Source organism: Mytilus edulis, chromosome 13, assembly GCF_963676685.1.
Source record: "Mytilus edulis chromosome 13, xbMytEdul2.2, whole genome shotgun sequence".
Classification (NCBI taxonomy): domain Eukaryota; kingdom Metazoa; phylum Mollusca; class Bivalvia; order Mytilida; family Mytilidae; genus Mytilus; species Mytilus edulis.
The window spans coordinates 47,919,510-47,946,077 of NC_092356.1; the positions used below are offsets into that span (position 1 = coordinate 47,919,510).

The 26,568-nt window shown below is 32.2% G+C and overlaps 1 protein-coding gene across 1 annotated transcript in view; it reads right to left on the minus strand.

Annotated features, from left to right (window-relative positions):
• The window catches only part of LOC139501446 (large subunit GTPase 1 homolog), a 44,653-nt gene that overhangs the window by 13,354 nt on the left and 4,731 nt on the right, over positions 1-26,568 (minus strand). The window contains exons 3-13 of the mRNA XM_071290524.1: positions 26,220-26,340; positions 22,437-22,523; positions 15,982-16,068; positions 7,409-7,552; positions 6,095-6,182; positions 5,071-5,484; positions 4,141-4,242; positions 2,409-2,552; positions 1,345-1,468; positions 401-480; positions 46-156 (exon numbers count right to left, since the gene is read on the minus strand). Of these exons, the coding sequence (XP_071146625.1) occupies positions 46-156; positions 401-480; positions 1,345-1,468; positions 2,409-2,552; positions 4,141-4,242; positions 5,071-5,484; positions 6,095-6,182; positions 7,409-7,552; positions 15,982-16,068; positions 22,437-22,523; positions 26,220-26,340 (1,502 nt within the window). The remainder of the gene's footprint in view (positions 1-45; positions 157-400; positions 481-1,344; positions 1,469-2,408; positions 2,553-4,140; positions 4,243-5,070; positions 5,485-6,094; positions 6,183-7,408; positions 7,553-15,981; positions 16,069-22,436; positions 22,524-26,219; positions 26,341-26,568) is intronic.

Sequence of the window (26,568 nt, forward strand, 5' to 3'; positions counted from 1 at the left end):
TTAGATGAAGCTATATACTTTAAAATGTGAATGTAAATATCTTACTAATATCATAGCTGATACTGTTTTCTTCTTATCCTCTGGGATAACTGTACAGGCACATTGAAACTTTTCAGGATCAGTTCCTGGAGGATTCTTACAATACAACAATTTACCCTGCAAATAAAACCATTTCTATCTGTATTAAAAATATTAAATAACTTTTACTCATGTGTACATACTGAAATTTAAGTATTGTCTATTTTTTCATTTTTCTTTCATACTTTATCTACTATAAAGTGGAAAATATTTGAGAAGGATTTCTTATTGGCTTATTTTTCTATCAAGATAAAAAAAAAAATACATGAAATAAACTCTAAAATGTTTCAAGTTACCTAGGATCAATACAATATATACTTACTTTCACATAATCTTTCAGTATATATCTTGATGTTCTTGGACAGTCAGGTAATCCATTTGATGTCATAAAGCCTCTCATAGCTGAAATTACATGATCATTAATTTTGAAGTTACACGAACTAGAAAAAATGTCAACATTTACTAGTACTATTTACTGTATGATATTTTAGCAACCAATTCAATAAAGTATTGTTAGAAAAATTGCAATTACATAGTTACACCCAAGATCACCACCAATTCTTTGGTGATGTTCATGGTACTCATTCTTTAGATTTTTATATAATGTTTTGAAAACTGGTGTTTACGATTCTACTAATTTTTCCTTTTTTTAGCCGTCTCATTTCAACTTTTTATTCTCATTTGGTATCTTCAGCCTCTTCTAACTTTTTCAATAAACATTTCTCTAATTCTGTATTTTTATAATCTTGTTCTGAGCAGTTTGATTAAATCTTTGAAAGTTTATTAAAATTATAAGATTTTCTTACCTCAAAAGTAAAATAAAAAAATGTACCTTGGGGCACATATGCTCAAACTCATTCTTTGCAATTTTCCAATTTGAACAGGCAAATAACACTATAACACTTAATAACCGATTGCCCAAATTCAAACTTTTATGCATGTTGTGGGTGTTTACGAGTTTCATAAAGTTTGGAGGAGACAAAGTTGTGGTTCTATATGAGTTTCATAAAACTTGGAGGAGACAAAGTTGTGGTTCTATATGAGTTTCATAAAACTTGGAGGAGACAAACTTCATAAGGTTAGAGTGCAGAAACAAAAAAAACTTTTAAATTAAAAAAATGTTAAAAAGTGGGATAATAGTTAATGACATACTGTCCAAATTCAAATGTGGTTCTCAGTATATATTGAGTATGAGTTTTATAAAATTTGGATAGAAAAACCAAAGGAAGGGTAGAGAGAAAAAAAAGGTGGTGCATATATACTAACTTCCATATGTATTTAGTAGTTCATAAGCTGTAGGATCTCTCCCTGGTTCCTCCCCTTCCCCTGGGAGAGGCAGATTAATACCATACATCTCTTCCATTATATTTCTTGGAATATAGTGACAGACCTTTACATCAGTTAAGAAAAATATCATAAACTGTAATCTGACAGCAAATCAAAACTGACCAATGAAAACAACTCCTGTTCATACTTATAATAAGTTTTTAAAAAGGACAGTGATCTACGGACTTGTTAATTTTGTTTCATCAACAGAATCGATAATGGATACCTAAGGATCAGGTATGCAGTGTTGTTTTGTTGATTGAAACATAAAATATTTAAGCAGTTATAATAACATCACTTAAGGGATTGCTGCAGTAATTTAATGAGATCTACATGTTTCAGTTCCTAAAAGATCTAAATTTTCATATTAGATTCAAAATGATCATTTCATCCCATCAATTAATTATTTCATGGCACGATATGACCTCAAATTAAAGTGGGTAGGCATTACATATCAGTTTTTGTAAACTTTGTAGGCATTTTTTTTTCATAACAATCCAATGCCCTTGCTAGAAAGATCATTTTGAAGATAACTGAAGTGTGTTAAGCTCCGATGGCATCAATTTGTGATTTGATGGTCACAAATTAAGTTTACTGACGACCTGTTAACAGAGCCAAGCCGACAGTGCAAGGGCTGTATAGCCAGTCAAGGTCGTTAAAAACTTCCATTTGTTGTAACAGAGCCAGTAAACAGGTATTTACCACCATCAAATCACCAATTGATGCCATCTGAGATTAAAATACAATATTATTATCTCCTCTCGAATGAAACTGACTGATAATTACGTTAAAAATTACTTTTAAAATCTGTAAAACGCCATTTGTGCTTGCACCTATAATTTCATAGCATCAATTGTGAATTGATGCCTTAAAAATTGATGATGTAATCCAATCAAAGTGAACGTTACAAACAATGTTGTATTAAAATAATTATTATCTCAACATTATAAAAGTATTAGATAATGTCCTACATCAGTTTTGTATAAATTTATAGCAAAGGATACAAGAGAAACTGGAGGTATATGGTCTCTCATCTGATCAATAGGTAAGATGCCATTGACAACTAACTCAGCTTTAGTCGATACAAATGACGGGAAAACCAAACCAGGACAATCACACAACATCAGATCCTTCTCTACAAACAGTGTCTGAAAATATATATACAAGGGCAATAACTCAATGTGAGATCCTTCTCTACAAACAGTGTCTGAAAATATATAAACAAGGGCAATAACTCAATGTGAGATCCTTCTCTACAAACAGTGTCTGAAAATATATAAACAAGGGCAATAACTCAATGTGAGATCCTTCTCTTCTAACAGTGTCTGAAAATATATAAACAAGGGCAATAACTCAATGTGAGATCCTTCTCTACAAACAGTGTCTGAAAATATATAAACAAGGGCAATAACTCAATGTGAGATCCTTCTCTACAAACAGTGTCTGAAAATATATAAACAAGGGCAATAACTCAATGCAAGACCCTTCTCTACAAACAGTGTCTAAAAATATATAAACAAGGACAATAACTCAATGTAAGATCCTTCTCTACAAATAGTGTCTGAAAATATAAACAAGGGCAATAACTCAAAGGTCTGAAAATATATAAACAAGGGCAATAACTCAATGTGAGATCCTTCTCTACAAACAGTGTCTGAAAATATATAAACAAGGACACACATAAAATATAAACCACATATTCCAATATTGAATTGTTAAGTTTAAATTTGAACTCTCCCATCTAAGGGCATATCCAACAGTTTATTTCTGACGGTGAGAATTTTCCCCTTTACTTTGTATAGGCTATTTTTTACCTGCTTAAATCAAATATGTAATAAAAACTATACCTTCATGTGCTACTTTTTGAGTAAAATAGGGTCAAAATTTCCAATATTTGCTCAAAATTCGGATTTGTGAACGTATTTTTCCTCCCGACAAAAATGCATAACTTTTTTGTTTTAAAAGATAAACACAAGCTGTTTTTTGTTAAATTATTTATAAGTTCTCTTTTATATAAGTATCCTATAAATTTATAAAAATTTTGTTTAGAAATAACTTAAATTTATCAAATGTTCATGAATTTTGAAAAAAACGTCTTTTTTTGCTGTATATTTATTTATCAAATTAAAAAAAATTGCATTATTGACATTTTCATGAAAAACAGGTACAAATAATCTTCATACGTAATCAAACCAAATGTCATTTTAAAACAGAAAGGTCCATGAACTTGTTTAAAAGTTAAATCAGTTTGAATGATAAAAATCAGTCGAAAAATGCATCTTTTAACGATATGTCACAGTTTGACGTCGTGAAAATAACATTTTACGTTAGCAACTTCATTACCTCCCCTGTAACTGTAACATATGCCCTTAACATGAAGCACTGGGATAATATTTCTTGATTCATTTGCTCAGGAAGTGTTCTACAACCGATTTAAGTGTCATCTATATCCGTCAAGCTTTTTAGGTAAAATGTACTAACAAGACACATGGATAGATTGACACTCAGACCGAGAGACAGACAGATGAACAAAAATTGTGGTTCCCCAAAAAGCCCCTAAAACTATGCTTACAGGATGTGTAATAAACATAAGAGAACAACAATTGGAAGTCATGAACAAATTGCTTCTGCCGTAGACAGCTTACCTGGAAGTGTTTGGTCCTACCAGGTGTGGCTGATACAGGTGCTTTTTTCATCAAGAGTATAGCATTTATTGTATTTATATGGAAAGTTTACCTGGAAATGTTTAGTCCTCCCAGGCGTGGCAGATACCGGTACTTTCTTCATCTTTAGTATAGCATTTATTGTAGAACTCTTACCAACATTTGGGTAACCAATCTTAAACAAATCAAAATACATATTTAATTTTTTTTGTGAGTTACAAACATTACATAAATAACACAGTTGGTGTTATATTGTTTCTTGACTGTCATAATTTTTTTCATAAATTGTTTAAAAATGTTTTTTAATATTGTTTTTATCGGTAAGATTTTGTTTCAAAACATGACTAAATATATATTGCTATTTATGATCCTACATCCTGTTGATCAAGTTTACCTAGATTTTGACATTGCACAAGATCCTCCATTTCTCAAAATGTTATGATTTCTTTACATCTAATCTGTTAAATGTGTAATGCTTTATCTTTTAATCTGGGTTAATATGATTTATTATTTAGTTGTAATTGGCTTTGAACTGGCTTTCAGTAACTGCAAGCACACTTATTTCAGTGTTTTTGTGCCTCGTACCAATCTTTTGAGTTAAGCCAAATGCAAATGATTTTTACAGTTTGTTCTTATGTTGTGCTGATATACCCCTGTCCTAGGTTAGGGGAGGGTTAAGCGCTTACAAACATGTTTAACACATTCTCCAAAGATAGTAGCCTGTAGTTCAGTAGTTGTAATTGGTTCAAGTCTGTCAGATTTGTTTTTCATTTACTGTTATATGTTAGGTCGTTGGTTTTCTTGTTTAAATTGTCATACATTTGTATGTCTGGGCAATTTATAACTGACCATAGTGCATTGGGTTTTTTTCATTATTGAAGGCCATACAGTGTCCTTTAATTGGAATCATTTGAACTCGGGTGGATAGTTGTTTCATTGGCAATGATACCACATCTCCTTATTAATATTCAGAGGTTTTTTTCATCAATAAAAAATAAAATACCATTCCAACAGTGGTTTGATCTGGAGTTGCTTTAGTACTGCTATGAAGGGTTCTTAACATTTTCAAAAGTTCTTCTCCATTCAAAACATCATGTTGGTCTCTATGACTACAATCATCTGCTGATGCATCATCACTACAGTCTGTTCCTGATTTCTGACTTTTAGATTTAATGTCCTCACTTTTGCTGTCACTTGACTGTTTGTGATCAGAGTCTGTTACAGATGCACCTTGCAGACGTTCCTGTATATCACGTGACATGTCATGTGACATTTCTTTTTCTTGATTTGTATCTTTGTCATCCTCATCAACTTCATTCATAACTTCATCTTCGTCATTTTCATCTGACATTTTTTCATCGTCTTCATCACTTTCATCTGCATCTGAATTGTTATCATCTGATGAATCTTCATCTTTCTGAAATATAGATTATACCGTTGGTTTTTATATTTGAACGCTTTTACACTTATAATTTTTTAGGCCCTTTATAGCTTGCTGTTGGATGTGAGTCAAGGTTCCATTTTGAAGACCATACTTTGACCTATAATGGTTTTCTTTTTACAAATTCTGACTTGGATGAAGAGTTGTCTCATTGGCACTCATACCACATCTTCTCATATCTAATAACCAGTTATATTGGTATCTACTTTGTATGGCTAAAAGTTTGGCTATTGTTCATACATATAATATACAATTTATCTGAGTTTTCTTACATTTTTAAGAACAGATATATGTCAAATCAAAATTATGACAAGGTTAGGCCATTGATGAATTTGTGTACTTCAAACAATGTTGCACATTTTCTGATTTGTTTCTGTCAATCACAAATTCAAAACAGACTAGTCCTTTGGGTGCAGGATTTTTTCGATGTGTTAAAGACCCTTTGATGGGCTTGGGCTGTTTTCTGCTTCTTGGTGTGTTTTTTCCCCATTTACATTCTCAATTTTACTTGCTAGATAAACTGAGTTATAATAATTATATAAGTCATAATTCATATTCTATATGATATTTTTGTATTAATTGTTACCTCTTCTTTCTGTCTTTCTGTTTCTGCTAAGGCTGACCAAAATGCTAACTTGATATTTCTCGCATTGAAGTAATCACACCACATTTGCCTACAAAAAAAATATTAAAAAAAAGGTTTATATTAACAATATATTATGAATAACTGATTAATCATGGGATACCAACATTTTTTATGTACCTGTAGTTGTTATAATTTTTAGACTTTTAATAAAAAAAAAATTATCTTTTATTCACCAATTTTTTTAACTTTTTTTTTTGAAGAGACATTTAGTCCATGGTTTTCTGGGGATTAAAAGAGGTGCGTTCTATGCATAATTGCATACTATAAATGACAAAATATGGTATTCAGTTACTTCGAAAGGACCAAATGATGACACAATGAATCTAAAAAAAAGCAGCATGATTCATCAATTTGTAATATATGAATGGTATAACTTGACCATCATATTTGGAAGCTATGCACTGTTGTTTCATCTATTTCATATTGCACTAATTTTTCATGGATTGCAGAAAAACTGTATTCTTTTAAAGATATTTGTCTTAGATTTAAAAATTCTGCTTACAACACTATGGAAAATATTAGTTTGTTGAACACTTAAATTTGAGGTTCCCATTTCCCATAAAAATTACTTCTCTATGAATAATAATGAATCAAGTTATATATTCTGGTTTTTTTTAAATTGTAATTTTAGTATCAATAACCTTTTGTAGTCACCATTTAGAGAATTGAATTAACTATTTGTAATCATAAATGTAAAATATTGCTTCATCTTGCACTGCAAACAACAACAAAATTATGTATTTCAACATTGAAATTTACTGATATGTGAAGTTAAATGATGTTTGGTCTAATGAAAAGTTTTATATGAACCATGTCACTTTTAGTTTCAGAAATAACCATTCTGTGAATGCATTCTTTTTTTTTGGCAAAATCCTTTTTGCCCAATTTATTACTTAATAATGCTATACATAAATAAATTCAATTCAATTTTTAGCAAAAATTAATAAGTACAATATTTTTCTTATTTTATACAGTTTGTGAGTCAGTTGACAGAGTTTACAGAGCTGTACATTCCTTCAAAATAACCTTTATTACTATTACATTTTAAAATATATTGCAGTAAATATATTATAGACTTTTAAAGTTCACCATAATATGTTTCTAAGAATACTATGCCACACCTGCATGATCACATTTCTATGTTTAGTAAACCTTAATTTGGGATAAACTTTAAAAGTTCACATCTTATTGAACATTTGTACTTTGCTCCAATTTCTGTAAAAACTACTAATTTAATAAAAATGTTATTTATACCTCTGCTCTGGTGTCAGAAGATCAGCTTTATTAACCAGTAAAAAGTTGACCTTTTCAGGGTTCACTTCCTGTACGTATGCTGCAACATCTTCACAATAAAACAATAATGGATTCCTGGCATCCACAATCTGTACAACGATATCACTGTAAAATAAAACAATAATGGATTCCTGGCATCCACAATCTGTACAACGATATCACTGTAAAATAAAACAATAATTTGTTCCTAGCATCCTCAATCTGTACAAGGATATCACTGTAAAATAAAACAATAATTTGTTCCTGGCATCCACAATCTGTACAACGATATCACTGCAAAATAAAACAATAATTTGTTCCTAGCATCCTCAATCTGTACAAGGATATCACTGTCAAATAAAACAATAATGGATTCCTGGCATCCACAATCTGTTGAACGATATCACTGTAAAATAAAACAATAATGTGTTCCTAGCATCCTCAATCTGTACAACGATATCACTGCAAAATAAAACAATAATGTGTTCCTAGCATCCTCAATCTGTACAACGATATCACTGTAAAATAAAACAATAATGGATTCCTTGCATCCACAATCTGTACAACAATGTCACTGTAAAATCAAAGCGCTGTAAGCACTGTAGGCAGTTAACCAAAAACCAAGGCAAACATAACAAGAGGCTGTCACAACGACAGCAAACCGGATTTATTAACATTTATTTGTCTCCTGGCAATATCACAAGAACCATAACTGATAAACGGTGAAAGTGAAAATCGTCAATATCAAATTTGACCTGCATTTTATCATCAGTTTATTGCATCAACATATTAAAATTTGAAAGAGCTTAGGTTGAAGGATTCATGAGTAAATGCAACAACATGAATGGAAACGCCATTTTTTTATCTTTCAAGAACCATAACTCCTGAACGGTAAAAGTCAAAATCAACATTATTGAACTTGACCTCCATTTTGTCATCAGTAACAACATATTAAAATTTGAAAAGCTTTGGTTGAACAGTTCATGCGTAAACACACGGACACGACTGGAAACGCCATTTTTCAATCTTTCAAGAACCATAACTCCTTAACGGTAAAAGTCAAAATCGTCATTCTTGAACTTGACCTTCATTTTGTTGTCAGTAACAACATATTAAAATTTTAAAAGCTTTGGATGCACGGTTCATGAGAAAATGCACGGACAACATTTGGTGCCGCCTGGCCGCCCGACCGCCCGCCGTACATCCCCAAATCAATAACCGACACTTTTGTCACAAAAATCTGGTTAATTATGAAAACTGTGGCAATGTTGATTCAACTTTTTTTTTAAAGATATAAAAGAACAAACATTAAACATTCATATATAATTGTACATTTATGTTCATTTAATGAATTAATCATTAAGGCAAATAATTCATATTTTATCAAGGTTTTCAATAGCAACGCACATGACCACGAATGGTCAGGAGTCTTTCATGAGTCAGCAGTGGTACAAATTTGCAATGATTGCAGTTCTGCTAGTTGATCGTAATTGTTCGTATTAGTTGACTGTTAGTAGTTCAAGTTGACTTTAGTACTAGCTTGTAAAAGTATGAATAGACTTGCTTCCCTGGAAAGAAAACTGAGTTTGTGTTGTACAGTACAAAAGTTATGAGACACAAATCAGACAAATGCTTACTACTACAGGGATCAATGGTGAGGTCTGACTGACCTGTCCATAGTAAATGTAAATGACTCCCACCTTCACCCCAAGTCCATGATGTCTCAGTTTGGAATATAATGACAGGTGTTAGGGTCCTGCAAAGTGATATGCATATGTGTCGCCTATGATATTGACCTTGTATGTCATTCAATCTTTTTTGAAATGACAAACAGGAATGAATATGGTTTAGGTGTTGGTATCTCAATCTTTTACAAGTTCTCTTTTTTTTTTATTTTTTATTTGATTTTTTATATTGTCCCATACATGAATATATATGGTTTATGGGTGGGGATCTCGACCGTTATCAAGTTTTCAAACAGGAGGGGGTGGGGGACCCCAGTGACTTCCCCTATATTTCATTTGATTTGTTATATTGTCCAACACATGAATATGTATGGTTGAGGGGTGGGGATCTCATCTGTTTCTAAGTTATCAAACAGGAGTGGGTAGGGTGACCTTAAGGACTCTCCCTATATTTCATTTGATTAGTTCTCATACATGAATATATATGGTTTAATTTAAAGGTGGGGATCTCGACTGTTTCCAATTTCTCAATCAGGTGACTGCAGGGACTCCCCCTATATTTCATTTAATTTAGAGTTGGGGATCCCAACTGTTTCAAAGTTCATAAAACGTGAGGGGTAGGGTGACCCAAGTACTTCCCCTATATTTCCTTTGATTTGTTATATACATAGTCTACAGGAGGGTGTACAGTGACCATAGGGACCCCCTTATAATTCATTTGATTTGTAATATTGTCCCATACATAAATATATATTGTTTAAGATTGTGGATCTCGACCGTTATAAATTCTCAAACAGAAAGGGGTAGTCAGAGTGGCCCAACGAACTCCACCTTTATTTCATATGATTTGATATATTGTCCCATACATGAATATATATGGTTTAGGGGTGAGGATCTTGACCATTACCTAGTTTTGGTCAGTTTGGTCTCTTGTGGATAGTTGTCTCATTGGCAATCATACCACATCTTTTTTTTTTTATCTGACCTATCAAAATTGAGAAGAAAAAAATACCCCTTGAAATTGCAGTAATATGTTTAACTTGAAAAGCATTTAACCATCATTACCAACATTTATCACTGATATAAAAAATTATACTGTTACCAGGAACATACATATTGTTAGCTAAACTGTTCCCAGCTGTCACATTGTATTGGATTTTGACATTAAAATTGGTGTACAAAATATTTTCTGCTTTTTCTTTCTTTTACATATATCTTTTGGTTTTAAATTCTAGTGTTTATATTTATTTACCAGGCATAGATGTATTTTCACATGTCTGGATTTTTTTAGTTAATAGCCAAAACCCGGGATTACCCTTATCCGCTTCCGGAATCGGATCCGATATTGTAATCTCGCGGCAGCCATTTTGTTTTCAATGTTGTTTTTGACAGATAGTGAGATAAGATTTTACTCGGATTTACACATTATTTATCGGCGATTTTCTGTATAAAGCTAGCGGTTGAACAAATTGAACATCGCTGTCATGAATGGTAATGATGAAAATAAGTTTGAAATCGTTTATTAGGAAACTTCGGTAAAAATGTTTGCAAAGTTATTTTTTTAATTTTCTTTCAAGGTCCGTCGGGCGTAGCTAGTAACCAAGTAGAAAGTCCGACTGCAAAAGTGGAAGGTCGCAGACCTCGGACCACCGCTATTTTGAACCCCTGCGTCCAAATTGAAAAGATACGAAAATTTCGTCTTCTAATTCAAAATTGCCGCCAACGGCGTGATCAGTTGAACTTATATTAATAGACTACTGACGTATATATACGTAGTTGACTACGTATTGACGACAAACAATATTCCTACGACTTTTGTAATTTGGGAAATCTCAACTACTTGTCTTTAGAGATTTTCGGCGATTAAATATTTCATACATTTGTTCTTTGACATCTTTGCCAAAAGCTAAGGGGATAATAAACTACATAAGGATTCCTAATGTGCTCTACTTCCTATGTGCAACTTCAAAACTTTTGGGGAAATCGACGATCATTTAAGGTTTTTCTGGTCATATTTTTTGTAATCCAGAATGAAAAGTATGAAAAAACTGTCCAATAAGTTATAAATAATATAGTAGCCAGCTAGATGATAACAATGGCACGTATTTCAGCATTTATTGGGTAGCACATAAATCCAGGGCGCTCGCATAAGGCAGCTTAACTGCCTAAAAAACAGGGAAATTATAGCTTGGTGTTCGGTGTGATTTGAATTGATTTTTGGCGTTTTAACGCCACTTTTAAGCACTACATTTAGGCTTTATTGTTGCGGCCAGTTTTTATTGCTGGAGGAACCTGGAGTGCCTTGAGAAAACCACCGACCTTCAATAGGAAAACTGACAATCCTAGACAGATAAGTTTGAAGTCGAGTGCACCCACACGAGGTTTCTAACTCACAACCTAGTGATTACAGTAGTAACTACTCAGACCACTCTGCCACCGAGGCCCCTGGTGTTCGGTGTGAGCCAAGGTTCTGTGTAGAAGGATGTAATGGTTTACTTTTACAAATTTTGACTTGGATGTAGAGTTGTCTCATTGGCACTCATACCACATCTTCTTATATCAAATTATTTACTTTGAAGATTATTATTTTCATCATGCAATGAGTATAATCCAGATTCAAATGTAATGATTCAATTACATAGACACAAAAAAGGAACAAACTTTAATACTAGTATTGTTTTTTTGTCATTTGCTGTTAAAGGTAACCAGGTTGACTGGAGAGAACTAGAAACATTGTCAAATAACCCTGAAATCAAACACACCTCACTAGGATTGTGGTTCATACTCACAACCACAAAGGTGATGGCCTAGTGATCACTGAAGAAATCAAACACACCTAACTAGGATTTTGGTTCATACTCACAACCACAAAAGTGATGGCCTCGTGATCAGTGAAGAAATCAAACACACCTCACTAGGATTTTGGTTCATACTCTCAACCACAAAGGTGTTGGCCTAGTGATCACTGAAGAAATCAAACACACCTCACTAAGATTTTGGTTCATACTCTCAACCACAAAGGTGTTGGCCTAGTGATCACTGAAGAAATCAAACACACCTCACTAGGATTTTGGTTCATACTCACAACCACAAAGGTGATGGTCTAGTGATTACTGAAGAATCCACCAGAAGTAATTATAAACTGGAGCAGAAATGATGAGGTAAATGTACATTTACCTCATGTTATGAAGTCAGAGGGAATTACCAATATATCACGAGTGCAGCTATTTAATTGGTGTTTATCCTCATTTTTCATATCTTGTTTGCAAGGGAAAGTTATTATAACTAATTGGTGCTCTGCAAATATATTTAGAAACTATAAATTCAAAAATAATTGCAGGGTTTTTATTATTGCGAAAAATACAGGAAACTTGCAATTGTGAACCAATAATTTAAACTCGCATTTTGAAATATTTTATATGAATTATACAGGACTTTTTCTCAAAATTGTAAAAATTGAAATTGCATTTCAGTCTGTAATGACAAAATAGCAATAATAAATGCAAGCAATAGTTTCTGAATCTACAGTACTTAAAAAGTTATATTCTAAAGGAGCTTTTAACATCATAAAGCATGAAAATAAATAGATGTGGAGTTTGATCAGCCATCAACCTTTTAAACAAAAGAAATCAGAAAAGGGCATCTAAAGGTCAACATTCAGTGTCTTCACCATATGTCAAGCACTTATCATGGTTCTTTTAAATCCTTTATTCCTGTACTGGACACAAATTTTGTTTTCCCAAAATCACTCCTGAATTTAGCGTAAATAATAAAATATCCATCATAAAGATGAAAACAGGCCATGACTTTATTTATCATAATGTATCTAAATTTTCTTAATGATTGTCCTAAAATATTAAGATGTGGTATGCTTGCCAGTGAGAAAACTATCCATGAAGACAAAAGGAAATATAAGTCGAGATATTTCTGATTTGAAGGATTGAACAAAAATATGATGACATTTAACAGTTTTATATGATAATTTAAGTTTTTATCAGGCACAGAAATCTGTGAAAAATACCATTTTACTGTTGATTGTAGAAGACTTGTTTTCAGCTTCAGTGGTTAAATTTAAAAAAATAAAAAATATCATTTGGTTGAGTTATTGGTATAAAATCAGTAATTCATAGCCCCATATATTGCTTTCTATATTAAATTCTGCAATTTCAAGCTTTAATAGCTACTTTATCTTAAGTTCAAATAAAGTGGCAGTTATTTCCTGTCAAAACTGTACCTTATGCTGACTTGTGCTGAAAAAATCAACATATATCTTTAATTGCATATTAGAGTGTACTGGTTTCTGGAAGTTTGATAAAGTACAAAAACAGGAACTTCTGATCTGAACAACAGTTCAAATGTGCCCTTCTTTCAAAATTTCATATACTTCTTTATTATTCAAAAACAAATCTTTCAACAAGGGTTCTACAGTGCTCCCAAGTCCCTTAGTTTCATTTGATACCACAACTAACCAAATATACGCACTATTGACAAAGATACAGCTATGCGTAGGAACTAATTCGTTTAAAATATGTACTACTTTCTTGTCTGTTCTTTCTGACTGGGCCTGAATTAGTGGTTCTATACCTATTAAATCAACTTTGAACCATCTTGCAAATTTTGTGAGAAATTAATGTGCTAGCCAATGAATAATGGTGATAACAGGCCTTGACTTCAATTTACAACATATATCTTAAAATACTCTTTGTGATAATATCTTACCAAGGACTTGTAAAGATCTGCCATCTCAGCATAATCTCAAACCGGGGAACAAATTATAAGATAATTATAAATACAACCAGTGAAGGGTTTCCTGAATTTGCATAAGCACATGAGCAATCAACATCTTATTAAGTCGAAATAGTTATGCAAAAACTATACAGATGCATGAAAAAACTAGTTTTAGCATTGCTGTAAACTTTCTTGGTTAACAAAATTTTCTTAGAATTGATCACTTTCATAGATATGGTTTAACAATATTTCGGTGCCTCAGCAGCTGAGTGGTCCAAGTAGTTTATCTTCAGCAAACACTAGCCTGTCAACAATGAGGTTGTGAGTTTGGACCTTGCTCTGGGCAGGTGCATTGGACTCTAAACTTAATTGACTAGGGACATCAGTATTCCTACCAAAGGTACTGATATACACAACCAAAAGAATTGAAAAGCAATATATATATGACTAAAAGGACTTCCAATCAAAGTGATGGAAATCACTCATGGAAAGATTAGAAGAGTAGTTTGAATTATTTCATATTAAGGTATGGTGGGGAAAAATTTTACATTTATAAAGCACAATTGCTGAAAATTGCATTTACAGCAGGTCTTTAGAAGTAAACTTGCTTTTCCAGTATGAGGATAAAATGAGCTCAAATTAAATAATATGGGTCTCTTAATTTGCACAATTTTATTTAAACTGCAGATTATATCTTATCAAAATTATGTTGCCGGTTCTGAACATGTTTCAAAAAAACAAAAAAATGCAAAAATTCTTCTAGTAAATGTTACCAACTATCCTTGTAAGACATAAATCTGGACCAACAGCTTAAAACTTTAAAGTGTCAACAAAAAAAATTGAAAATGTTGTTTTGGGGCATTTTGTAAGTTGAAACAGAGGTTATATGGCATTGTAAATTAAAAGTTTCAGAGTGCCTTTTGATCAATTTTTAAAGTATTTTTCAACACAGGGCATTGAAAATGTACTTTTTCAACGTAAACCAATTAAAAAACTTATCTTATTGAAATGTGGATTCTTTCTTGATTGCAAAAATATATATTCACTTCTAATAAAAATTCAAATGACTTAAATAGACATGATGATTGATGGGAAATAAACTAATAAAAAATGGTTTGTTATAGTTAAAAGTTTTAAACTGTTTCAAGCCAATTCCTGATAAAAAAAAGTGTACTAATTTAATTGTTGATTAATTACAGATGATTATTGGAAATTTATCAAGTAAATTATAGGCCTTACTTGAATACCTTTTATTTATTCATATTTATATTCATATTTCATTTTTTTTAAGATCTTGTTAATCCATTAATCATTTATCTTTCAGATAAAATTTACAGAATCACTTTATGTAATGTTGATCAAAGGTAATTGGCAATAAATAAATCTATCATCCTTATAAATATCAAACATCTAATATACACATTTGTGTATTCAATTATGAGGTCAAATACTTGTGTATTAAGAATTATATGGATATTGAGTGGTCTGTCTAATTATGTAAGACTGAGGTTGATAGGTAATGTGGTCAATTTATTGGCAGTTTAGGAGGTGGGGCATTGTAATTAAAGGTCCACCTTGTCTCTGATTGTTTAGTGATAATGACAGTTGTCAATCATACTAGTTGAATCAATACCCAGTTACCTAATCAAAGTGTTTTTTAAAAAGCCTGCACATCAACACACCTTAATGACATACATTCTTGAATGAACTGCTCCAATAATATACCCAGTTTTTTTCAGTTTATATGTGTATTATGTGCACATACATGAGAACCATAGGGAACTATATTTCAGTGTGAATACATTTAGTAACAGTAGCTAACCTGTCCTGTTGTTAGGGAGGGTGGTGCCTAAGTAAAGATTTAGAACAAGTTCTAATCTTTCCAAAAATAGTATAATTCATCAAAGGTCAACTTTTCTGGATGGAGTTGGCTCCTTAGTTTCCTAAAATTTTCTTAATTTAGGAGCAGTCATTTTTTGAATTTCAAAAGATTTCTAATTTTTATATGGGGTTATAAATGTGACCTAGGATGAACATAATAAGATGCTGAGGAAAATTAAGGAAAATCCTAACTATTGCAGAACAATTTTAAATTACACGGAAACATAACAAATAGAGTCACACACAATAATTAATTAATACCTTCTCTCAATAACTCTCCATAACTGTCTCCAGAAGTCCAAGTTCTTTTCATATGGTGTTAAGATAATGCCTTCTACCTCAGATAACCTACAAATACATTAGAATATCAAATACATTTGTTCAATTTAGTAAACTGTTAACCATGTTAACTGCATGATAAATCTAATAGCTGCAAATGCAGATAGTATTTATATTTTCTTTTTTTCAAAGGGAATTCTTTAAAACTAATTTACAAAATAATTTACCCTAAATCAAGACTTAATGTTTTATACAGTGTTGATGGTTAGTGCAGTATGTTGTAGACCAAACTGTCCTGGCAATTATTTAGTAATTAAATCAGCCTTACTTGTTGTTGATATAATGAATGTCATTGAGAACATACCATAGTAACATTTTAAGTATAAAGTTTTATATAAGCTAGAAATATTCTAATCACTCCAATTTTGTATTTTAAGTGTTGGTCAATTACAATAGCAATAAAAATCAAAGAGCTGAAAGCTCTGAGGAAAAATGACACCACTGTCTCTAATATTGGAATATTTTTTATGCAAGTCTTGATTTTCACATACCGTAATTAGTTTAACAATGCAACATGTCTCGTAAGCATATAATTGATATTCGTATATATGTGTGTGTGAAGTGAAGATGACAACTGGCTGTTTTTTTTAAGACAAATGAATAGGTCAAGACTACCTGAATTGTACAAATAAATACTGTAGAAAGGCTTGTATATTTCTCACTGGTGCATAGTCCGAAACCCCCTTCTCCCAGAAAATTTTAGGTAATTTTAAATAATCTTTTTGTTACTGTTATCAAAGGTCTTATGAAACTCGGGTAATTTCAAAGAATTCTAGTCAAACCGGCACCTGGTTAAATCGACACCTGATATATTCAATTCGTCACCCATGTTAAATATATATCTTTAACAGTATTTTAAGCAAAAAGAGTAAAAATAAGAAAGGGGTTGCCAGATTTATTTTCAGTATTTAAGCAAAAAGAGTTGAATACCTAAGGAAGGGATTGTCCAAAAATATTATCTTTCACATTTTTGGGGGTTCATGTACATTTTGTATATATTTATTTTTCTCAACTAAATGTGTATGTTCCGGACCGTATGAGTATTTGGACCGTACATGTACGGTCTGGACCGTATGCATACTTTTTCAAAATACTCATACAGTCGAACCGTATGCGTACGGTCTGATTAATATCGTTAAGAAGTTGTTAAAGTTTATAAGTTACAAATGCATGTAAAGTTCATGTACAGATCAACATAACTTAACTCTCAAATTAATATGGAAAAGTTCCAATTGTAATTGGAATAAAAACTTTATTTTTTAACTAATACAAAAATTCACGCTTATTAAATCTGTTAATATCTTGTATTTAGCATGTCGATCAGTAATACATTAATTGAATTATGATCATAGAAATTTACGATATCAATTAACATGATGTGGGACGACAATTTTAGAATATTAGAAACTTTACAAAATAATGCAAATGCAAAGGAACATGAATGAACTGCAAACATGTAAATGTAAAAAATATATCATTTATTGTAGTAGTAAGTGTCACCTTGGGCGAGAGTACCAAAATAGGATTCAGAATTCAAAGATCCGGAAATTTTTTCACCTAATTTCGGTCATTTTGGGATAACTTAAAAGTTGGTGCCCTTTTTAAACAAAGATTGTGTGTATGCTCATACAGTCATACTCGTAGCATCAACGAACTTGTTTAACTGTTGCATCGCATTTACTTCAGAAATTTCCCTACCATGTTCCTTAAAATCGATCTTGAGCAATAAAAGGAAGGCACCAGTTTAAAAATGAAATGATTTTAATGACTCAAAACGATAAATTTCTCAAACTTCGCTTACGTTTCTTTCGATTTTGAAGACAAAATTATAACCGGATGTTTTACGACAATAGTAAAACGACCAATTCCGGACTCATTTCCGGGATTAGTTTTGTTTATCAAATTCACAGGAAATCGTCGGCTTTTTAACTGTTTTACCTTTAATAGTGTTTGAATATTAATTATAATAGTTGGACTTGTTCAATTTAGCATGAAATCATTTTTAATTTACGATTTAGTGTCTAATTTGCGGAAGAGAATTTCAAGCATGCGTATTAGTAAACAAAGCACGTGTGTTTGTAGTGAAACAATATTTTGTTCTACGTAAATTAGTAAATTAATTTAATTTTAATTTAATTTTAAATCAGAATTGACAATTGTCTAGCTAAGCTGAGAAAAGTAATTAAATAATGCAGACAGTTGTTATAAACTTTTAATTTCTTTAAAATATTAGTTCTGAGCTCGTGATCAATAAAAAATTTAATTAAAAACACAGGTAAAGAGATTAGCGATCATTAGCCAATATTTCCCGGAGGCATTACTATAGTTATTAGGAGGGCCCTCAGGATTATAACACTTTACTGGAGTGGCAGTTTTATTACAGGTAAAGGATAACAACAAAAAATAAGTTCAAAATGGCGATTTTATTAGACAATGTTAGAAACTCGATCTCAACGAAATGACATTGAATGACTGAAATTATTTCTGTAAAAAAATTAAATTTGTCCTAAATCCCAATTACTCATTTAGGACAAACTACTTTCAGTTTAGGTCAAGACTGGCATATATGACCGTTTCCGACCCTTGATTCAGATATACAATTAAACAAATGTTTAATTGTATTGTTCAATTTATCCATCTAAAAGTAATTGTAATGAACACAATTTATAAAACTAAAAATAAAGATTGTGATAAATGGTTTGCTCGTACTGGACCATACACGTCTACTCATGGTCCGACCGTACGCGCAGGTGGGACCGTACGATTATACGTAAACAGTCCGGACCGTGCACGTACCGTCCAAATACTCATGTTATGGTCTGGAACATGTATTTTTAATTATATATATGAGGTATATTTAGGAATTAACGGTATTGGATATTTTGTTATGCATTTTTTAATCAGTTGAGCATTTTACAGGAGTGTTGGCTTAATGCTGTTTAAACTTTCCTGAAAAAGAACACCTTAAATTTGCTATTATTTGGCATGAAAGTTGGATTTATTGAAAGGTACTCGTAGTTTTCCATTTTATTTTTCTAATTGTCTCATTGTTAAAACAACAGCGTAGGTAAGGGCTTCGTTGTTTACCTTTATACACAACAACATATTAACTATGTACTTGGTAAAAGTTATTAATTAATTGAATAGAAAATATTATAACAAATATTATTGGATGCCGAATTGAGTTCAAATAGGTGCCGATTTGACTAGATGCCGATTTAACCAGGTGCCGATTTGAGTTGTACATTTCAAATCCTCTGTGATCGTTTGCGGTATTTTCTTGAGACACCCTGTTTTCGATCATCAAACAGAAGTAGAAACTGCTTTAAAATGATTCTAGAACGCTTCATGATTGTTAAAATAAGTTTAATTCACCTAAATTTCCGACTGCAGATTAACCACATAGAAGTAGAAGAAGTAGAAGTAAAAAACAATTTTGAACTTTGCGATGTTTTGAAAGGAAGTTTAAAAAGCATGTGTAAAAGAAGAAATGGATCGGTGAGAGTCGAAATCCGTACATGACAGATATCACTATAATACGACTTTGAAAATAAATCAGTTCTATCCTTTTGTAAAACAGTCTTTAATATTCCTATCACATTAATGTTTGAAGGGTCTTAAGTTTATACAAACCATTTAAGTCGGTATGAAACACCAAAACGGAATGAACAATAACCGATTACGTTTTGTAGTTTACAAATTCTAAATGCATTGAACCGAAAGGAGAAATTTGTAATGAAAGGTTTAGTTTTTATATTTATCACTTTTATTTTTATATTTATCACTTTTATTTTGATATTTATCACTTTTATTTTGATATTAAATAGAAATAAATTATTAATATGGATGAGTTAAAATTACAAGTTTGAAAAATCATGAGAGCGCCCTCTACAATATCAACCAGATGCTCCGCAGGGTGCAGCTATATACGACCGCAGAGGTTGAACCCTGAACAGTTTGGGCAAGTATGGACACAACATTTAAGCTGGATTCAGCTCTAAATTTGGATTGTGATTAAATAGTTGACACAGCATAGGTTGCTGACACAGAATGAATGTGGTCTAATGAACTTAAAATATTTTTTTTGCCTTTGAGCAATTCACTATGCTGTTGAATATTTATCCTCTCAAAAAAATGTTTGAAGAAATTTTCTTTTTATTTATGAAATCTGAAATGAGAAAAATTTAACCCCCCCCCCCCCCCCCCCCCCCCCCCATTTTTTTTTCACATCCCCCTTTCCCTTTTTCCAAAACTGATCTCAATTCAAATTCCTAATGGAGTTTGCAACAATAACTACTCATTTAAATACATCATAAAATATTAAAATGTAAAATAAAGTGCTTGTTATCACTGAATGGTAAAGATTGTTTTAATTTATCAGTTGGTAGTAAAAGTGAATATACATTGTATATTGTATAAAACAATGATTTATGTTGATTCAACTACTATTCTGGACAAAGAAAGATAACTCCAATCAATTGAAAATTCAATATTGTGCAATTAGATATTTCTTGCTATTGCGCAATACTGTGCAATTGAAAATATTTGCTATTGCACAATACTGTGCAATTGAAGATTACTTGTTATTGCACAATACTGTGCAATTGAAAATTGCTTGCTATTGCACAATACTGTGCAATTGAAGATTTCTTGCTATTGCTGAATACTGTGCAATTGAAAATTTCTTGCTATTGCACAATACTTGATATAATAATTTTGGATCCTGATTTGAACCAACTTGAAAACTGGGCCCATAATCAAAAATCTAAGTATATGTTTAGATTCAGCATATCAAAAAAGCCCAAGAATTCAACTTTTGTTAAAATCAAACTTAGTTTAATTTTGGACCCTTTGGACTTTAATGTAGACCAATTTGAAAACGGGACCAAAAATTAAGAATCTACATACACAGTTAGATTTGGTATATCAAAGAACCCCAATTATTCAATTTTTGATGAAATCAAACAAAGTTTAATTTTGGACCCCGATTTGGACCAACTTGAAAACTTGGCCAGTAATAAAAAATCTAAGTACATTTTTAGATTCAGCATATCAAAGAACCCAAAGGAGTCAATTTTTGTTAAAATCAAACTAAGTTTAATTTTGGACCCGTTGGACCTTAATGTAGACCAATTTGAAAACGGGACCAAAAATTAAGAATCTACATACACAGTTAGATTCGGCATATCAAAGAACCCCAATTATTCAATTTTTGATGAAATCAAACAAAGTTCAATTTTGGACCCTTTGGACCCCTTATTCCTAAACTGTTGGGAACAAAACTCCCAAAATCAATCCTAACCTTCCTTTTGTGATCATAAACCTTGTGTTTAAATTTCTTTGATTTCTATTTACTTATACTAAAGTTATTGTACGAAAACCAAGAATAATGCTTATTTGGGCCCTTTTTTTGCCCCTTATTCCTAAACTATTGGAACCAAAACTCCCAAAATCAATCCCAACCTTCCTTTTGTGGTCATAAACCTTGTGTCAAAATTTCATAGATTTCAATTTACTTAAACTAAAGTTATAGTGCGAAAACCAAGAAAATGCTTATTTGGGCCCTTTTTGGCCCCTAATTCCTAAAATGTTGGGACCAAAACTCCCAAAATCAATCCCAACCTTCCTTTTGTGGTCATAAACCTTGTGTTAAAATTTCATAGATTTCTATTCACTTTTACTAAAGTTAGAGTGCGAAAACTAAAAGTATTCGGACGATGACGACGACGACGCCAACGTGATAGCAATATACGACGAAAAATTAAAATTTTTGCAGTCGTATAATAACAAAGATGGCGGAACGTAAACAAACCACCTCGCCGCGAATATTGAACTTGTTCTCTTATTTCTTGCTAATTGTACTATAATAGTCCGTATCCCCACTGGAAGGTCCAATTTTGGAGAATAAAAGCGAGGACTATACAAGCCTTCCTATGGACAGGTCAACATTTTTGTTGTAAATACAATAAAGTATGTAAACTGGTTCCCTTCCGACTACAACACTTTGTTTGAGTGTAGCGGAATACAAGCAGATATCAGTTAGTTTGTAAAATAGTAAATATGGAACCGAGTGCGGTAGGCGGAGGCAATAATCGACTTCCTGTTGTTCTGGTCAATGGTATTGGAACAATGCCGCTGACGCGTCATTTTCCAAAAAGGATACAGGGAAAGAAATAAATGTGTATGAAAGAGAAGAAATATATGTGTATGTTATAAAAAGATTTTTTTTAGAGATAATTTATGTGTCAATTTGTCCTTATACTCATAAACTTAACATAAGGTTCTTTAGAAGTTATTAAGTTGGTGAGTGTTTTGATCTAGATTGCAAAACAATAAACTCCCTTCTACAACATTCAAATACAAAATAAATATCTTACACAGACAGAGATTTCCTCCAGTCAAGAAAAGAAGCTTTTTCTCTTCTGTCCAACTCTTCTGGGGAAGTATTAATATCCCATGGTGGTCTGAAAATATATAGTACAACATAAATATATATATCATTGTTACAAAAAAAATCTGAAAATTAATGCACAACATAGCATTGATACAAAAAAAGTGACTATATGTATAACTTTTGTCTATAACATGACTTGTTTTCATGAATAAAATTGAGAAAGGAAATGGGGAATGTGTCAAAGCAACAACAACCCGACCATAGAGCAGACAACAGCAAAAGTCCACCAAGTGGTCTTCAATGTAGCAAGAAACTCCCGCAACCGGAGGCGTCCTCAGCTGGCCCCTTAAAAAAAATGAAGTTTGAAACAAAACAAAAACAAACTGTTGCACTTTTAATGAAGCCTTAGCCAAAAAATTCTTTATCAATAAAAATATCACTTATAAGTTTAGTGAGTACATATAGGTTTTCTTGAGTTACCTTCATCAGAAACTTCAAAAGCACATTATATGAAAGTCAAGAACGTATTAATACAAATATGAACCATAAAAAAATAGACAAATCCATATAAGTTTAGATTGCTTGATGAAGTTGGAATCTTAGTTTTGTATTATATCTAAAATAGATCGGCAGATAATTTAATAAATAGCCCCTGGTTGGTTATAAGTGGCAAAGCACAGACTACTGGTGCCTTATGGGACCAACAGTCCAACAGCAGTAGTATCAACCAAGTCTTACCTAAAAAGAACTGCAGATATGTTTCATTCAAAGGGCTTTCTGGATTAACATTTGTTAGGAACTGAACTTTGAAAGCCATGGACATTGTCCGTTGTATTGTGCAAGTACATAATATAAATTCCTTCCAATGAATGATTTTTTTTATGTTTAACACCACTTTCTGCACTCTTAGAGAATGTATTCCTAATTTGATACCTCAGCCGTGTACTTGTATAAACTTTGACATGCATTACTTTCTGCTGTACACTAAGACACCAACACAATCAACTACCAGTGATGATGACTGTCTTAGTGTGTATATGACTTTATTAGACTAAGATATACTTTTATAATGTTATTTCAATTCTTACCGGGGTATATCAAATAACAAGAGAAAACAGTTTTATTAAAAAAAAAAAAAAAAAAAAAAAAAATAACACTTGTACTTTAATGTGTTTAATAAAAAATTTAGTAACTATAACTGTAAAGTTTGATGTGAAATGAAAATCAAGCAACAGAAATAGCAATTATATTTGTTTTTCTTTGCCAATGTTTTTCTGAACATTGTATGTGAAAACCTGTTAAATTACTGAACTTTAAATATCTGTCGCTATATCATTGATAAATACCTACTGTAAGGAAATCAGAAAAATAAAATAAACAAGTGCCAATAAAAAATAACGAGATATGCTACTGAAGGGAAGTTGAAAAGTAAAAACAACTAGGGCTGCACACACAGTGCGACTAATTCCCTGCATAGATTACTAGGGCTGCACACACAGTGCAACTAATACCCTGCATAGATGACTAGGGCTGCACACACAGTGCGACTAATACCCTGCATAGATGACTAGGGCTGCACACACAGTGCGACTAATACCCTGCATAGATGACTAGGGCTGCACACACAGTGCGACTAATACCCTGCATAGATGACTAGGGCTGTACACACAGTGCGACTAATACCCTGCATAGATGACTAGGGCTGCACACACAGTGCGACTAATACCCTGCATAGATGACTAGGGCTGCACACACACTGCGACTAATACCCTGCATAGATGCATTTCAGTTGCTGCTGTGACATTCAGATTGATTGGTTGGTGTTTAATGCCACCTTCATCATCATTGTGTCATTTCGCTGTGGTCAAACCACTTTCATCATCATTATGTGATTTCGCTGTGTTCAACAGGGCTTCCAAAACGGTCATATATTCCAGACATTTGTATACTGTCCAGTAAAATCCGGCTTGCCAAAGCATCAAACGGTCATATACTTTTTTAGTTTTCAAGGCTTTTTCGGTCATTTTAACATAATTCACGATCTTTTTGACCCAACCTTTTGAAGCCAGGGTGCTAAAAGAGAACCACTAACTGTTGGTAGGAAATTGACAATCCTAGACATTTTGAGAGTTTTGAAAATCATTTCCTCTCTATGTTAGAACCTAAGAATTTGTTACTGATAGGTCAATCACACAGAATTATACTGACTCAAAAACAAAATCTGAGGTTTGTATACATGTACTGTAGATCCATAAATTATCTGCACACTTAGACAAGTTCTACAGAGAAGAGTTAATTTGGTATTTGACACATCCAAATATGATGATGCTTCTGCATACAAAGTTTGGTAATCTAAGTTCTATGGTACACAAGTTATGCACTGTACACACATCAAACAATGTTATACCATCATAGGTGTCAAAGGTCAAAGTCACAATGTTTTACAATCATAGGTGTCAGGTTCAGTATAATATCAAAGGGGTCAAAGTCAGAGTTACCTAACTTTATGTATATGACACACTACCAGCCCATGATCCAACTGCATACCAACTTGGCAAGTATGATGACCTTACATTTTATTGTAAACTAGTTATAACAACAATGTATGAGCCTGACACAAATTTGAAAAGGATTTACTTAAAAATGGAACAAGGTTGAGATCAGAGTGACCTGACTTTGGTACATGTATGACATACCCCATTCTATGAAAGTTCTACAGTAAAAAAGTTATGCCCCTGTGCCCCACACAGGAAAATGTTTTGGATAGGCTGACATATATGGTGATTCAGATATACATGTATCCCCCCAACCTTTGTTTGCAGTGTATTACATGTATAACAACAAAATAAAGATGGAGTTAAAACTTTACTAGCTGATTTAAATTTTCTTCTAGAAATTCAAAGGTCGCTTCTGCTGTTAGATTTTTATGATGTGAATAAAGCTCTATTCTGTTTGCCAAATTTTCCTAACTAAAAATTAAAAGTTTCACAAAATGCATGCAGGAGTTTTTTTCATAATTGTCCTTTTTGACATACACAAACTTATTTTGTATAACATTACTCTAGGAAAAATACATATTGAGCTTCCATAAAAATGCAACTTAAGTCTGTTTATGTGTTACATATTTGTTTTTCGTTCTTTTTTTACATAAATAAGGCCGTTAGTTTTCTTGTTTGAATTGTTTTACATTGTCTTATTGGGGCCTTTTATAGCTGACTATGCGATATGGGCTTTGCTCATTGTTGAAGGCTGTACGGTGACCTATAGTTGTTAATGTCTGTGTCATTTTGATCTTTTGTGGATAGTTGTCTCATTGGCAATAATACCACATCTTCTTTTTTATATTAAGAGGATTCTAGAAATTTAATTCTTTCTCCACTTAAAATTAAAAATAATAAGGAAGAAGTGTGTTGTCTCCCATCTGTAAATAATCTTAGCAAAAATGGTTAGCCTATGTAAATGTATTGGAAAATCAAAATTATTTAAGTATATCCTATAGACAGCTACATGTAGCACATTTGACTGTATTTCTATGAGGGTCTGGATGGGGGGGGGGGTCTGTTATTCTGTAAACATTTAATTTTAACCCCTTTTTTTCTCTAATCTTCCAAAAATTAACCCCTTTTTTCTCTAATCTTCATTTTTTTTTTGCCTGTTATTCTCTAATCTTCATTTTTTAAGGGCATTATTCTTTAATCATTTAACCCCATCCAAACCCTCTTCTACGATGCCCAATAAAACATTTTGAATCTCATTTAATCTTTACCTTCTTGGGATTCTAAGGAGATCCTTGTGTTGTTCTTGAAGACATTCTACATTAGCTTGCTCAGTATGAGATAGTAGTCCAGAATTCTTATTTGGGTCTATAAACTTTACATTCAATTTCTCTACAAAATATAGGCAATAAAAGTTAACATCAATTTGAACTGCTGGTAATTCTGAGCTTAACTCAGGGTTGGCAAAGTCTTAGTTTTGTTTTTGCCAGCTTCCTGAAATATTTATCACTCTCTTAATTACTTTAAATTCAGAACTTTTCTTGCACTTATAATTGAGATTGCTTAAATAACAGAAAATTATTGCATTAGAGAACAAAACTTATACTGTTATACATGTAC